The sequence below is a fragment of the Dama dama genome, chromosome 3 (assembly GCF_033118175.1).
Source record: "Dama dama isolate Ldn47 chromosome 3, ASM3311817v1, whole genome shotgun sequence".
Taxonomy (NCBI): domain Eukaryota; kingdom Metazoa; phylum Chordata; class Mammalia; order Artiodactyla; family Cervidae; genus Dama; species Dama dama.
Genome location: NC_083683.1, coordinates 40,035,240 through 40,051,225, shown reverse-complemented (window position 1 = coordinate 40,051,225; position 15,986 = coordinate 40,035,240). Strand labels below are relative to the sequence as shown.

The 15,986-nt window shown below is 42.1% G+C and overlaps 1 protein-coding gene across 1 annotated transcript in view; it reads right to left on the bottom strand.

The window, feature by feature from the left end:
* The window catches only part of CRADD (CASP2 and RIPK1 domain containing adaptor with death domain), a 181,665-nt gene extending 168,601 nt beyond the window's left edge, over positions 1–13,064 (bottom strand). Inside the window, exons 1-2 of the mRNA XM_061125754.1 lie at positions 12,933–13,064; positions 11,387–11,690 (exon numbers count right to left, since the gene is read on the bottom strand). Of these exons, the coding sequence (XP_060981737.1) occupies positions 11,387–11,684 (298 nt within the window). The 5' untranslated portion in view covers positions 11,685–11,690; positions 12,933–13,064. The remainder of the gene's footprint in view (positions 1–11,386; positions 11,691–12,932) is intronic.
* Between the last annotated feature and the right edge of the window lie 2,922 nt (positions 13,065–15,986).

Here is a 15,986-nt window from a genome sequence, read left to right as displayed (position 1 = left end):
CTGGTGCAAAGATCTGACTCATTTGAAAAGACCCTGATGCTGGGAGGGATTGGGGGCAAGAGGAGAAGGGGACGACAGAGGATGAGATGGTTAGATGGCATCACTGACTCAATGGACATGATTTTGGGTAAACTCCGGGAGTTGGTGATGGACAGGGAGGCCTGGTGTGCTGCGGTTCAGGGGTCACCAATTAGCAACATATTATTTGGTGGCAGTTTACTCGCTAAGTTGTCTGACTCTTGTGACAGTCTCCTGCATTGCAGGCAGACTCTGTACCCCCGAGCCACAAGGGAAACCCCAACATACTACTTCTTAGCTCTAAATTTACCATCTTTGTCCTGCTTCATGATACTGGGGCCGGACCCTGGAAACATTTCTCCTTTGTCAGATGGTACAGTGTTAGTTTTCATCAATAGAGGGCACTGGTGAGATCCTGCAAGACAATTGCAGAGGAAGGGGCTTTTCATCCTAGTTTGGGATGCTCTGCTTCCCTGGTGGCTCAGACGGTACAGAATCTGCCTGCAATGGATTCCCTGGAGCGGGAATGGCTACCCACTCCAGTACTCTTGCCTGGAAAATTCCATGGACAGAAGAGCCTGGCAGGCTACAGTCCTTGGGGTCACAAAGAGTCAGACATGACTCAGCGACTAACACTTTCATTTTTCATTTTCACTTTTATCCCCTCTAAAGTGTACTACTGCATTCTCTATCAAGTTTCAACCTGGTAAGCTGCTCTTACAAACCAGTTCCAATACAACTTCGAGCAAGTTCCCTGGCCACCAGTAGGCTGCATATTCATGTGGCAGTTACTTCATCTTCAGTGAGGTCTGAACCTCAGTCTTGGGGGTGGAAAGGGGCCTCTTGCAAGTTCTTAGTGCCTGCATCCTGTACTCCCCTTCAGCCTTCGAAAAACTTAGCTTCTTCCATTTGTTATTCCTATTTTCCTTGGAGACCTCTTTCACCCTATTAGTAGTTAAGCATTGTTAACTTTTTACTAGTGTGTAATGCTTTATATTAAATTTTCCTTATTCAAATTACTATGTGGTTTTTGTCTCTAGAATGGGCTCTGGCAGGCACATGAAGGAATAAAAGGCCTCTTAAACAAATATGAGAGGCCTGAAGAAGCACATTTTCCCATGGCACCATAAAATGACTAATTAAGAATAAAAATAAATTGAAATAAAGAGTCAACAAACAAAAATTGCCATGCCAATCTCTTTTAAAATCTATGTCTAATCACATTTCTTAGAAAACATATTTTATCTTTTTTGGTATTTCTTTCAATTTCCTATATGGTAAATTGTTTTAAAAAAAAAATCAATGCAAATATTGGCCACAGGTGAGACCCAAGGCAAGAAAGGGTCAGAAAATAAAGAAGTTGTCACTAGCCCAGGTCAGCTCATCTAAGACATGTGACTCCAACCAGAACCAAGTACTGGAATTAGAGCAGGATTACCTAGTGATCAATAAGACTGGCAGACCAGAGCATCACTGTTCAAATCTGAGGTCTGCTACTACTGAACTGTGTGAACTTGGGAATTTATCTAATAATGATAATGTACCTACTTCAAAGCTCTATGAAGATAAAGTTTATATATATATATAAAGCCCTGAGGCTAGAACTCTATCCAAATTCTCTTTCTAACCTCCTCTCTACTTCAACATGCTCAATGCATTTTTTTCCCCAATATCATCTGATTATTACTGATTAATCCCTATTGAAATAGATATTGAATACCTATTGAAAATCTGTATCTATCAAAAAGGTTTCAGAAGACCTATCTTCTTTCAAAACTGTTCTCCTTTACTCTTCCTACCATCCCTGGCCTTCAACTGAGACCCTGCTGAAATAAGATATAGAATATTCTCCTTCCTTAAAGGGCTACCACTTCTTTCCAGGCCCACAAACATGGAACCTATTAAAAATAAAAGGAACAGGAGTGATACAGTACAGCCGACATTTCCCAATCAGCTTTCACCTCTTCCTGTGGAACTGTCCCTCCCTCACTCCACGTGACTCTGGTGTCCTAAGGGAAGGGTTCGGGACTCAACGCAAGCTAACCGGACTCTGAACCTTGGAAGAAGACAAAGGGGAGGAACTGAGCTGCAGACAGTCATCAATGCCCAGAAATCCCCAGGGTTGCCTCACTCCTGCCCTTACCAAGTCCGGGAATTTGAGCCACTCTTTTTAAGTTGTGAACTACCCAGTGCATGTTAGAGAAATTCCTACTTTTGCTTATGTTAGCAAGAGGTCTACTGCTTGAACCAGCGGCCCCACATACATGTCTGACTGACCCTTAGTTTCCCCATCTGTAAAGTTTCTGAGGTACCTTCTGGCTCTAACCGTCCCCAATTCTGACAACAGGACAAATCCCAGAAGACATGCTCTGACTGTTCTGAATTCTCCATAACAACGGCACCGTTACCACCCAGCCCCCATACACCTTATGGACAAATGGGGGGCTGAGAGATGCTTTCAAAGTCTTATATTTAGGTTATAAAACCACAAGCCTCTCGTTTGCCACTTACTACATCTCAGCAGTATTATTTTGGTAACAGCGTAGCCACCCTCTCTGCTTTGGTGCTGAGCATAAATAGAACATGAACATTTCCAGGAATTGTCAACTTGGCACTTCTCACAAGGAGTTAAGATTTCTTTTATAACACTAACAAAAATAAAGCCTAAGACTAAAACCTGCCCCAAACTTCTTCTAGGAGTTACATTTCCTTCTCAATTAAAATTTACTGTTTGGAAAAGGACAATGTACTCTTTTTTCCCTTCTGGGGTAGAAGTCCTCCAAAGAATCATATTCATATACTCCTTACTGCTCAAACTGAGGAACAAGTATAAACACAGCTGCCTATTAAAATTAAGTAAAGGCAAACATTCCTGCAGCTAGCTACAACAGCAGCCTACAAGTCTGAACTATACCCATAAAAAGAGAACACTACCTTGCTAAACGTACAGTTTAACTCTGAGGCTGAGCCACCAGCAAAGCTGGTTATTGCAACTGATGACTTTCCACAGCAAGATTTAGGGGCTGCAGAAGTGGAGCCTGATTCCAGGATTAGGAGAGCCAATGCACCATCTCCTGACCATAGCCAAGAAGACTGAGGTTTTTGGGGGTTTTGGGGGGTTTTTTTTTTTGTTTTTTACTCTCACATTACACCCTACTCCTCCCCCTAAAATAAAAGGATAAAGTGAGAGATGCAGGAGAAAGAGACCAACCAGGAATTAGTCTTTAGACAATAGGTGGGGAAGAGAAAGAAAAGTCCCTGACGCTGCACTTCTGAGACAGCCTGAAGTAGGGGAAAGGAGAAGAAAGCAGACTGGTAGATAACAGGCTCTGAAGCACCACAGGCTCTCAGAATTAGGGAGGAGAGAAATGAGAATTTTGAGAAAGTGCCTTTACAGGACATGAATCAGCAGTCTGTGAAGCCAAAGTCTCTAGATTCCAAATTAGGCTTAACTACGTTGTATAACCTTGAGCAAGTGACTTAACATCTCTGTGAGCGAGGGTAATAATGCCTTCTGCCTCATCAAGTTACTGTCAGGATTAAATGAATTAATAAATGCAAAGATCCTGGCACAGTGCCAGGCACATAGTAAAGTAAGCCCCCAATAAATACTGTGATTATTATTCCACTGGTATTACTTGAAGCTCTTGTGAGACACAGAAAAGACTAAAATTTGTTTTTTATTATAAATTGAAACTGTGGGCAGACAGACAGACCAAGCCAGTCACAGTCTTTACGACTGGCCATTTGTGCCTCTCCTCCTCTTCATCCATCCTTAAGCCACCATCAGCTCCCTCTGAGGCGGACAGTTTCCCCGGGTGGCGCTAGTGGTAAAGAACCTGCCTGCCTATGCAGAAGATGGAAGAGACACAGGTTCAATCCCTGGGTTGGGAACATATCCTGGAGGAGGAAATAGCAACCCACTCCAGTATCCGTGCCTGAAGGATCGCATGGACAGGGGAGTCTGGTGGGCTATGGTCCACAGGGTCACAAAGAGTTGGATACGACTGAAGCAACTGAGCATGCACGCAAGCATAAGGCTGACAGCAACACTCAACTCACTCTCTGCTGGCAGCTTCTGTCTCCATTTGGACACAGCTTGATCTCCAGCGCTCACAGTATTGTGGGCCGTCTGTAATTACCAAATAATGTGAACAGACAATGGAAGTAATTCCCCCAAATCCAAATTCACCAGATAATTCAAAACCCTCCTATCAGTTTTTCTCCATGAACACATAGCCTATGAATCCCCACAGAGCTCTGATGGAGTTTAATGTTGGTAGTAGACTCACACCTGCATGGGGTGTGAAATGCTAGAACATTCTTCAGCTACACTGTTCACAGAATTCAAAGAATTAAAAACATTGGTGAGCCCTGATTTAAAACAAAGTTACCTATCCTTCTACATCTCCATTCCTACCTCCCTTCAAGGTCCCCCACCTGAAAATAAGAGCAACTCTTCAAGCAAGCACAAAGCTTTGGGAGGCCCGTTCCTGGGAAGCAACAGGTGAAAAAGGAGCCCAATCCGATGGTGAGGTCTTTAGGTTTTCAACCTTGGCGGCACTTTAAAATTACCTAGGAAAGTGTTCATGCCTGTGTATGCAACTCTGTCTTTAACACCACTGCCCAGACCCCACCTCCAAAGATTTTGGCATGAACTGGCCTGGGGCAAATACTGAGGTTCATTGGTTGCTTTTTTTTGTTTTAAGCGAGAGTTGAAAAACACTGAGCTAAATCAACCCTGATGGTCAGTAGCATGACTGATATAGCCAAGTGACCCATACATCCACAAGAGAGAGAAACAAATACCACAGGGAGAATTTCAAAAAGGAAATAACATTAAATCCATTTTTTAAAGTGACAGGGAGGCATCTCTGCTGGGGAGAGACCTGTCACATGGTCTGCTGTTCCTAGAAAGAGCTGCAGTTTGCTGCCAACAGATGCATTATTTCATCAGTCCCATAAATACTTGATAAAAGTCTTCCGCTCCTCCTTTATGTCAGCCTTGCAGAAGAGGGGAGGGATGGGTGGGAGGAGGAGCCTTCTGACAATGTAGGGCTGAACCATCAAAATTTCCTTTTAAATGATTAAAATTGGCATCGATAAAAATAAGATATTTTAGGAAAATCTCACTCCAGTATACCTCAAAAAGCCTTTGAAATTCTCCCCTTAAAATGAAGAGAAAAACATAAGTACAATTTTTAAAGGCTAATTTTGATTATTAACACCACAGCTTAATACTGTTCCATTTCTCAGCCAGTAGGGAGCCAAAATTAAATAGCAAATGTCCTAAATCCAGAGTCAAGAGGCCTGGGTTCTGGTCTTGGCAACAAATTACATTAACTAGCTGTATGATTGTGGGCAAGTTGCCTTCATCTCCCTAGCACTCGATTTTCTCAGGGAACAATTAAATGATCTATGATCATTACCTTCCCAATCTTAAAGTGCGAAATACCAGGATGTTTCTCCATTTTGCTACCTTATTACATTAGCAAATGAAGGCATTTACAATTGAGACGACTTAAAATTAAGTCATTCTCACAATTCTGCAAGTAAATTTAACCAGTTGCCAGCCATTGTGCATCCACTGAATAAGCAAAACAGTAAAGTACCTTGACTAGATGTTATCTTCTGTCTGAACAATGCTTGGAGCCTTTCTGCCCCAACTATGCCAGCCACACTAAGCTTCCTGTCCCCAAACTCCCGTTGCTCTTTTTAAAAGAGCAAATACATGAAAAACATCTTCAGACTTTTTGCTGTATCTCATAACATCATTATTTTCTTAGTATTTTCCTTTATGTTAACTCATTTTTAAATACAATGTGTTTTAAAGGAACTTCAAAAATAGAAGCCTGTTTTACTTGTCATAAATGGAAGAAAGCCACTACAATAGTACAAGAAAAAAAAAAAGCAAAACATCTGAATTCTAACTCAATACTGTTGTCCACAAAAGGCTTTAAGCATGAGGAGCTTTTTCGGTCTATTAAGAAGAAAACTTGTCAAGGGTTGCAAGAGATGTTAACAGAAATATTTGTACCAATGGAGGTTTTCCCTTGGATTAAAACAGGATTAATTCCATGTCCACATATCACCTGAAATCATTCTAAGAACCACCCAAGATCATGGCTGTGCACGCATCTCACATTCTGGGAAGCACAACGACAGACAGCCGAGACTGGGCCTTAGCGACCAGCCACGGGATGCAGCATCTCTCTGAAAGGAAGGCTATTCTCCCAGAAAGTTCTGTGCTCTAGCCACGCTGTCTCCAGGGCTCCCACTTGAGTTCCTTTGCACTTGTGGTCCCCTCTATCTGAAAGCTTTTCCTCCAGGCATCCACTCTGCTGAAGAATTCAGGTCTCTGCTGAATGTCCTCCCATCAAAGCAGCTTCCTCTGACCACCCCATATACTGTGGAAAGCCCCTCCTCACCACCTCGCATGCTGTTCTTCTTCAAAGCACTCTCAACCTGATGTATTGTTCATTCACTTGCTTGTTGCCTGTCCGCACGAGACTACAGAATAGTAGGAGTCCAGAAGAGCGGGAGTTTGTTTACTACAGTACCCCTAGCACCCAATGTCTGCCACGTGGTCAAGATGAATATTTGCCAAATGAATGAATGGATCTTCTCAGTTGATCTGGCGAGCCTTCCTGTGTCTTTATTAACTAGTGCCTGGCACTTACTTAGTCCTCAAGAAGTATATGATGATTGTGCTGGAGACACACAGACACTCGAGCTCACTGTAGACTCTGCCTTTAGCACGAGGAGTAGAGTGAACTCTACTCAGCCACAGAGGAAGGGTCTGGACACACCATGAGTCTGATGAACTAAGATCAACACTGAACTTACTGTACCCAGGTTGTGGTTTAGTCGCTAAGTCGTGTCTCACTCTTGCAATCCCATGGACTGCAGCCCACCAGGTTCCTCTGTCCATGGGATTTTCCAGGCAAGAATACTGGAGTGGGTTGTCATTTCCTTCTCCAGGGGATCTTCTGGACCCAGGAATCAAACCAGGGTGCTCTGCACTGCAGGTGGATTCCTGCATTACAGACGATTCTTTACCAAATGAGCTATGAGGGAAGCCCCAGAGTAGGTACGAATTCATGGTATGATTCAAAAATCCCATCCTAGAAATCTCTCTAATAAACCTATTACAATACCTACAGGTTTTTCTTTTTCTCTTTATTGCTCAGTAACTTCAGCTGTATCCAAGTATACATCTGGCAGCCTGAATATATCCCGAAACAGTGGATGGTGTGGTTCTGCGTGGTCACAAAAGGCCAGCTCCAAAAGGTACAGGCTGAGTCTTGGAGACTCTGGGGTAGAGGGGAAACAAGCCAGTCCTACATCCTGCTCTGGTGACAGCAGCCACACAGTCCAGGGCCAGGGTCCAAGGCGAGAACCAGCTCAGGCAAAGTTACAACAAATGTCAGCCCCAGGACCGCTACTCCAGCAGGCATCTGATGCTAATACAGGAGGTGATGAGCTGCATTCCAAGGTATCTGTCCTTCATCCTTGCTGGTGGCTAAGAGACTATAAAAGCAGAAATTTAGCCCAATGAGGAAGGGAGGGAAAAAAAAAAAAAAAAAAAAAAACTCTTGAGCCTAAAAAGGACTGGAATTAAAAGAAGAGTTGCCAGGCTGACTGTTAAGTGGGAATCACGGCAGAGACCCAGTCCCACAGTCTGGGCCAACATGGTAGAACAGGGAGTCCTTGGACCCACAAATCCCTCCCACCATGACTTAAGGCTAAGTCCCACCAGCTGGTGAGACCAGGCTGCTGACAAACCTCCTTTCCAGATCCAGATTAGCTCAGGCACCCGCATGAGCTTGTCAGCCTAGACAGAGGCCCATGAGTAGTGGGCAGCCAGGCAGGCAAGAACATGCCACGTTTACCCCGATTCAGCACTGTCCTCATCCTCTCAGTGACCTGCCAGGAGCCCAGGGAGGATTTCCAGCTGATCTAGTGTCTAGTGTGTGACCTTGGCCAGTAAGGGACACACTGTGAAGTGTTCCTTCCATGGTGCCAAGATGGATTAAGTCATTTTATCACCAGAATTCCTCTTTTAAAACATAAAAGTCTTTATAAGGTGAGAAAAACAAGAAGTCAATCATCCATTAATGTGTTGGGCTTTTTAAAAAATACACAATAACAGAAATAGGGATGCCCGTTATCTAGGCATATTTGGAGACCATCAAAGATTTAAAGTATCTTCTTTGGTGTTTGCTTTTTTGTTTTTATGTTTTGGGATTTCCTGGGGGCACAGTTTAGAAGAACAGAGAGGATCAAAATACAAATTGATTCTTTTCTAAAAAATGACACCCAGAAAATAAATTAAAAGCAACTAACTAGAATTAATCACCAAATATGGCCTTTGAGGTAGCTCAAAGTTTACAAGTGAAACACAAAGATTAACCAGACAAACAAAAGGAAAACCAAGAACCAAACAAGAAGACCAAAACAAGAAAATTTTTTATAAAATAAAATCAGTTCATTCAGGTCAAACAGGATTGACCTCCTGGCCTAAGAGAAAGTCATTCCTCCCCATATGTTTTCAAAGCCTCCCAAGAGGAGACCACCAAGCCTACACAAATTAATTAATATTTGCAACCAAAATGAGTAAGAAGTCAGAAAAGGTTCACGTATACACCCACATATATATAAGCACCACATTTTCCTACATTACAATTCCTCAAAATTCGAACATGCCTTTTAAAAAATTTCAATGAACTATTTAAAAGCTTATTAAAATTACTCCATTACAACACCAAAGAAGCACAGGGATCCTGAGAAATAGGCCTCTGGGCCCATTTGCAAGTTTTACAGGGACATTAAACTGAAGGCATTTCAAGTCTAGTACTCTTCATAGAATGTTTTTAAATAGGTTTCCAATTCAGTCCTAATTTAATTTTATAATTAAAATATTGCCATCAAATTAATTAATATAAAACTTAAGGTTTAAGGTCTCAAATAAAGAAGGCTGTTAACTAACAACTCCTTTAAAGTATATCATTTCCTCCATGCCTTACATACATAGATAGTGCTGAAACCTACGGTGTAGTGAATTTTCCATAACATATGTTGATTTTAAAAGTGATTTTTATAAAATGGAAAATTACAAAGTGAAGAATGGAATGATAAACTCGAAATTCAGGGTTTATTAGTGAGTGGAGGCTGGGGATGAACTAAGATTGGGAGGACACCCAGGGGTCCTCAAAGGCCATGCAAAAATTTTTTTAACTGAGTGACAGGGAAATAGGTGTTCACTTTACCATTATTCTTCATACTTTGTTATATTTTGTAATCTTACTTGAAAATATTCAATAATTAACAAAAACTATTTAAAAAGTGAGTTTGAGTAATTGCCACTGTGGGAGGTACACAGAACATTACATAAATCAAACTCTCTCTTCAGGATATTTCTTTCAATAGCAGTGTTACTCAACAAGAAGTAAAACAATGAAGAGGACTTCATTTGTGCAGCAGCCAACCTATTGTTCCATTTGACCACTTCCACAGAATTAACAAATTAATGTTATTTTTCCAAACTTCAGTTTTTTCCCCCACTCTAATGATTCATACTGCTCACTTAAAAAACAAAAAACAAAGCTTTTTTTCTTCAACATCTCTGTTAACTTTCACATTAGTAAAAGAATAATTTCAATTTTTATTGTTCTTTGAATGAACTGCAAGAAATGAAAATGGGGTCACACCTCTTTGAACAACATACAAAAGTACTATTTACAACACCTACAATGATTATGAAGTTAAATTAAATATTTTGGTAGTAATAAGCTTTCAGTTTGCCTGTTTTGTTGTTTCCAAATATGTATTGCCAAGAGGAACCTCTAAGTCAAATACCATGTAACATGGACTCCCTAACATTTCTTTTACCATTTCCCCACTTCTACGTTATTTATTCTGCTTTCAATTAAGTGGTAGAAACATCTTAGCTACTTCAGTTTGGCTTTGTTCACACACCTGGAGTATTTTATTTTGTAAGGATAATCCAATTTGAAAACAAATATTGAATTCAATTGAATGAAATGAAAATATTTTTGCTTTTTCCACAGGGGTTTTACAGGGCCTTCATAAGTCAACCAGTTATCTCATACAGATCAAATATTCAGACATATGTCATTAATAAAAAGAGAAGAATTAATCAGTATTATTTAATACATGTGGTCTGGAAAATCATTCAAAATATGAGGACCATGGTACAAAAATAACAAAGTGAAGTGAAAGTTGCTCAGTCATGTCCAGCTCTTTGCGACCCCATGGACTAATATAGTTATTGGAATTCTCCAGGCCAGAATACTGGAATGGGTAGCCCTTCTCTTCTCCAGGAATTCTTCCCAACCCAGGGATTGAACCCAGGTCTCCTGCATTGCAGGCGGATTCTTTACCAGCTAAGCCACAAGTGATATTTTTATTACTGGTATGTTTTGTGTTTGTTTGTTTACCAGTATATTGGTGTTTAAAAAACAGCAACAACAAATTCTGGGGACCCCTAAGTTGGAGTAGTTCTAACTATCTTTGCTGTAAAAACCTTAGCTTTCTTTTTTCCTTCCTTTTTTTTTTTTGCCAGTTCAGTTCTCTGCTCCTCAGTCTCTGCAGAAAGTTGAAGACAGGGAAATGTCAAGCATGTAACAAGTATTTCCTATCACATCTTCTTCCTGCTACAAGCCAGGCTGATAGCACCAGGACTGTTTCTCTTTTCCATAGCTTCCAACTTCCCTTAAAATCAAACTGAGACACCCCCTGCCCACCCCAAAAAACTGCTGTCCTTATAAAATTAAATACTCTGGGTGTTTGAACAAAGCCAAACTAAAAAGGATGCCTTTAAATCAATAGCCTTTAAAAACAAACTAAGCCAGCTTTCCAAATAATTCCCGTTGGCCATGCAGGACAGCCCAGGGAACAGGTGCAAAGGCGTGCCTTCCTCGAGGCTGTCTCCTTCACGAGTCTGACCTTTTCCAGCTAGCCACTCTGGCACCCCACGAATCAGTTATCAAGAAGCCTAAAGCCTGCTTTCCCATCTACACTTTCTAAATGGCTCCCGATGCCAAGGACTAAGATATGACCTGGCTCTCAGATGAGAGCATGCCTCCCAAGTGACCTGGCAACTTTCCCTGGAAGTATTTCTAAATGTATCCTCTGAGTTCCCTCCTCACCCTCTCCATCCTTCCCTGCATTTCATAATTCCATCTCCTCATCTGGTCCCTCCAACAGCATGTGCCTTCAGACCAAACTCTTTACCCACTTTCAGGATCCACCGAGCTCCACCCAGACTAAAATCTCAACTTCAAATCCAAAGGGCATAGTTCCAACAATTTTGGAGCTGGCCTGGAGTGAACTTTTTGAGGCCTACCTGCAGGCGGTTCAACTACGGCTTCTTCTCTTGCCTTCTCCAGCTTCTCCCTTACCCAAGGGAATTCCTGCAGGGAATCTAGGAATGCATCGAAGGCTTTAGGACCTCTGGAAGGGAGGATATCCAGCAGTAGCATTGTTTTCCGGAGGCCTGTGGCTTGAGCTTTAATTTCTTGAACGTGGCTTTCTGTCAAGACCCCTTCCTGATAAAGATACTGGAGGACTAGCCCCTCCACCAGTACCTCTGCACCCAACTCCAGGCGAAGGGAGCGAAGCACTTGCTTGTCTCTAGCCTCCATTTCCCCCTGGGAAGAGACAAAATGGTAACTCAGATCACAGGAAGTCTGATGAGCCCCTAAAGATAGTGTCTTACAATGGAAACTCCCTAAGGTCATGGACATCTTTGAACCCTAGCAAAGCGCCAGGCCACAGTGGCTGTTAAGCCAAGTTGAATTCATTTTGAATGGTTCAGGACACGATGAACAGCACTGAACATGAATCGTCTTCTCTGTTTTTCTTTTCTACACAATGGGAACCTAGCTCCATTCCTTGTTCTATAAAGAGATTTGGAGGAAAGTGGATCAGAGACCCTGCTTAAAAAGCAACTTTTATCTTAGGATTACAGAGGAGCATTTCATTCTAAAAAACTTGTGAAGAAATAGTGCTTTTAACATTTATGTCATCAGAGATACCCACCACACCGCTTAGGTGCACGCAAGTGCCCTACAGACCATGTGCTTTTGCAGAACCTGACCAACATTGGGAGTGGGGCCACAAACCGGCAGCTACCAGTAAGTTTAAGGGTCATTTTCCCTAAAAGAAAAGGCCTATACACCACTGCCTTCAAGGAAAACATGAAGCGTTCATGCCCTGTCTACGGTATACATCTTATATCTACAATCACAAGTGCCAGCCCTTGTCTGGAAGGATTTTGAATCTCCCATCACAACACTATCATGGCCACACATGTTTGGGACATTTAACGTTGTGGGTTGTTTTTTTTTTTTTCCCTTTAAAAGACTAAAAATAAAACAAAACAATCCACACACCATTGAAGGCTTGTTTCCAAGACCACAGCACCAGTGAGCAGAGCAATGGCTAGGAGAGTAAGTGGCGGGGAGGGGCCGCGAAGGCGGCAGGTGGAGCTTCGTGACACAGAAAATAACAGAAAGTACGAGCAAGGCGGGCGACCCTAAGAGGCGGCAGGTGAGCAGAGGGGTGTGCACCTTGGCGGCCCCCGCCCCTGTGGTACTTCTTTTCATTCCCTTCCTCACCAGCTGAAGCTCTGTGGTATTAGGAACGGGAAGAACTACGGAAGATTTTCGGGAAACCTGACCCGCTAAAACAAGGGTGCTGGGAATGACTTGCAGAGCAGACCGAAGGGAGAGCGGCCCTGGTACCCCCACCGCCACCCCAACCCGGCCGGCTCCAAAACGCCGCGAGAAGTTAGCGAGCGTGGGAGCCGCACAGGGACCAGGCCGCAGACGCCACGGCGCGGGGTCCTTGAGAAAAGATGGATAGGGGGTTGCCAGTTTCCTGTTACTTACGTCTGCAAACACGTATCTTAGGGCGGGGGAAAACTGCAACCGGAATCCAAACTGTCAGGGAACCTGTACCATAAGCACCATCTTTGTTGAAGGCAAAGAACCCCTGAACAGGAAGTCATGACTCCATCTTTGTTAAGGGCAAGCACAGGAAGTACTGTGGTTATCTTTATTGGTGGCCCAGGATGAAGCTTTTTCTGCCATGTTTGCTGCGGGTAAATAAAATAACTACCTAGAGGTGGGAAATAGCATCATTTATCATTTCCTTAGATAATAAGGAAAGAAGTAATTGGATAATTGCATTTTAATTCATTATCTCCACCTGGGTCTTGTACTCAATTGACAGATAGTTGGGCTTCAAAAGTCATCTTATCAGGGAGGACTTCCAGGACCACGGTTGCTCAAAGCAGCAGTTTCGACCACCAAACTGTTTAAAATTTCAACATTCACCTCCTCATCCCCTTAGTCCAGTTTTGTTTTTATCTGGAGTATGTGTCATTATCTTGCTAAAACTTTTACTTAATCATTTATTTATAATCTGCCCCCCTACCCCTGACCCCAACCCCCATCAAATATAAGATAATTCCTTTATATCACAGAGGTACTGCCCACAAAGAGTTTACAAGGCAGTCAGGATTCAGTTACAGCAATCAACTAGCTATTCTGGAAAGAAAGGGGTTTGTCATGAGGAATTACGGATAATTACTGTCATTAGGACTTCCCTGTAGCTCAAACGGTAAAGAATCTGCCTGCAATGCAGAAGACCAGGGTTCAATCCCTGGGTCGGGAAAATCCTCTGGAGAAGGGAATGGCAATCCACTCCAGTATTCTTGCCTGGAGAATTCCATGGACAGAGAAGCTTCACAGGCTACAGTTCACGGGGTCACAAAGAGTTGGGCAGGACTGAGTGACTAACTGTCATTAGAAGGGGCTTCCCAGGTGGCACTGGTGGTAAAGAACTCACCTGCCAAATTCAGGAGAGGTAAGAGACGAGTACCATCCCTGGGTCAGGAAGATCCCCCAGAGAAGGGCATGGCAACCCACTCCAGCATTCTTATTTGGAGAATGCCATGGACAGAGGAGCCTGGTAGGCTAGAGTCCATAGGGTCGCAAAAAGTCTGACAGGACTGAAGTGTCTTAGTACGCACACACGCACACACAATCATCAGAAAGGCTGGAGAAGGTCTCGGCATCTAAGATTGACTCCCTAAACAATACTGCCAAAGTGGAACATGGAGTGTACAAGTCAATCAGTCCTGTAATGAGAAAGGCAAGAAACCCCCACTCCAGAGTCCTACCCTCTTCTCAACACTGATAGAGCAAGTGACTGACCATCAGTGGAAATGTAAACCTCCCTCCTCAAAATGTTCTAATTTTTGTAACCAGTTTAGAGTATTACTATACAATTTTACTATGCCAGTGACAATACTTTTACATCCAGTGGCAAGTGTTATTATTATAATTAGCATTTTACATATGTGAGGACTATGGAATCAAAGTGGTCAAGTGTCTTAACCAAAATTTCACAGCCAATAAAACCTGAATAGGTTTTGAATAGCAAAACCTGAATTCTAACCAGGTCCTTCTGATATCATGCTCTTTCCAGTGCATAGTACACTACACACCCCTGCATGGTGAAAAGTCTACTGTTCTAATGACAACCAAAATATTAGAAGTCATTCTGGTGCCACCTCCTACTCTTGATACTCTTGAGTTCCAGGTACCCTCTTCACTCTCCCCTCTTCTTTCATTTCTGGAATTGCTGTCCTTTCCTGGGGTGTGTTAACTTTATTCTCTGTGTTCATCCAGTTAAAGTGCAGACCTCTTGTGACAATGCCAATAGCTGAGGTTATTGACTTTGTGGGGAGGAAAAAAATGTATTTTTTTAAACTCTAAACTTTAATAATTTTCAAACATATAGCAAAGTTGAAATAAATAAGATCAAATACACCCATATGAATATACCTATTTTGAAAACACTTCTTAATGACTCGTTGTATTTGGAAAGGCTGAGATCTCCTAGGAAAGAGAAGGAAACATTGCTGATGACAAAGGGAGGAGGTATAAGGCCAACAGTGGCTTCCATGAGATCTCACAGAAATGAACAGAGAGACTGCATGAGAAAAGTTAGTGCAGGAGCCAAGGTGCATGGAATCTTTATGGTGAACGGCCTGAGAGGTTGGCTATTAAGGGTCTCACCTATATCCATAGGTGAAGCCATTGACCATCAAATTCCCCTTCCAATGGAAAACTGAGGTAAGCATCCATGCTGCCTCCTAAGTGACCAGGCTGGCTCTCTGATTAGACTAGCCAGCCTGTTGGAGGACCACCACCCCACCCAAGCATACAATGATAGTCTGAGCAGCACAGCAAAGGTTTGGCTTCCCTTTTATAAATATCCAAGGCCAGCAGGAATCAAAGACAGATCAAACACAGATCGGAATCACTATCACAGGTGGTTACTCCTCCATTCCCATCTCGTCCCCCTCTGTAGGCTGGAATTGTGCCCCCACAGAGGATTAAGCACCTGTTACTCAGTGGTAACAAATCTATTTTCAGGAAGGACAGCAATTTTCCTTTTTCTTGATCCCCTACATGCTTGCTTGTGTCAAGATATACCCATTGTGAGTTTGCCAGTGAAAGTCAAAAGGAACAAGTATCTTATTCTTCTGTCTTTCAGTTTGGTCTTTGGTTTTGCAAACTCCAAAACAAAAATCAAAGGAGTTGGATATTTTTGGTTCTTCCTGTTTCATAAATGTGGATATTAAGCCATGGAGAAAAACAGATTCTTTTCAAGCACACGTGAAACAGTTACAGAAATAGCTCATGAATTAGTTTACAAGGAATTAATTTCCATTTTACAATAAAACTGGAAATTTTAACAAAAGTATATCTTCTGTTGTTACATTTATAACTTTTTTATAACTGTTTTAATTGTTTATAATTGCTTAACAATTGTTTATAATTGTTATAACTGTTATAATTGTTAAAGGTATTATGCTGTAGATAATATTACCTGAATCATATGCACTTGTTAATTATTCTTTTATTAAATTA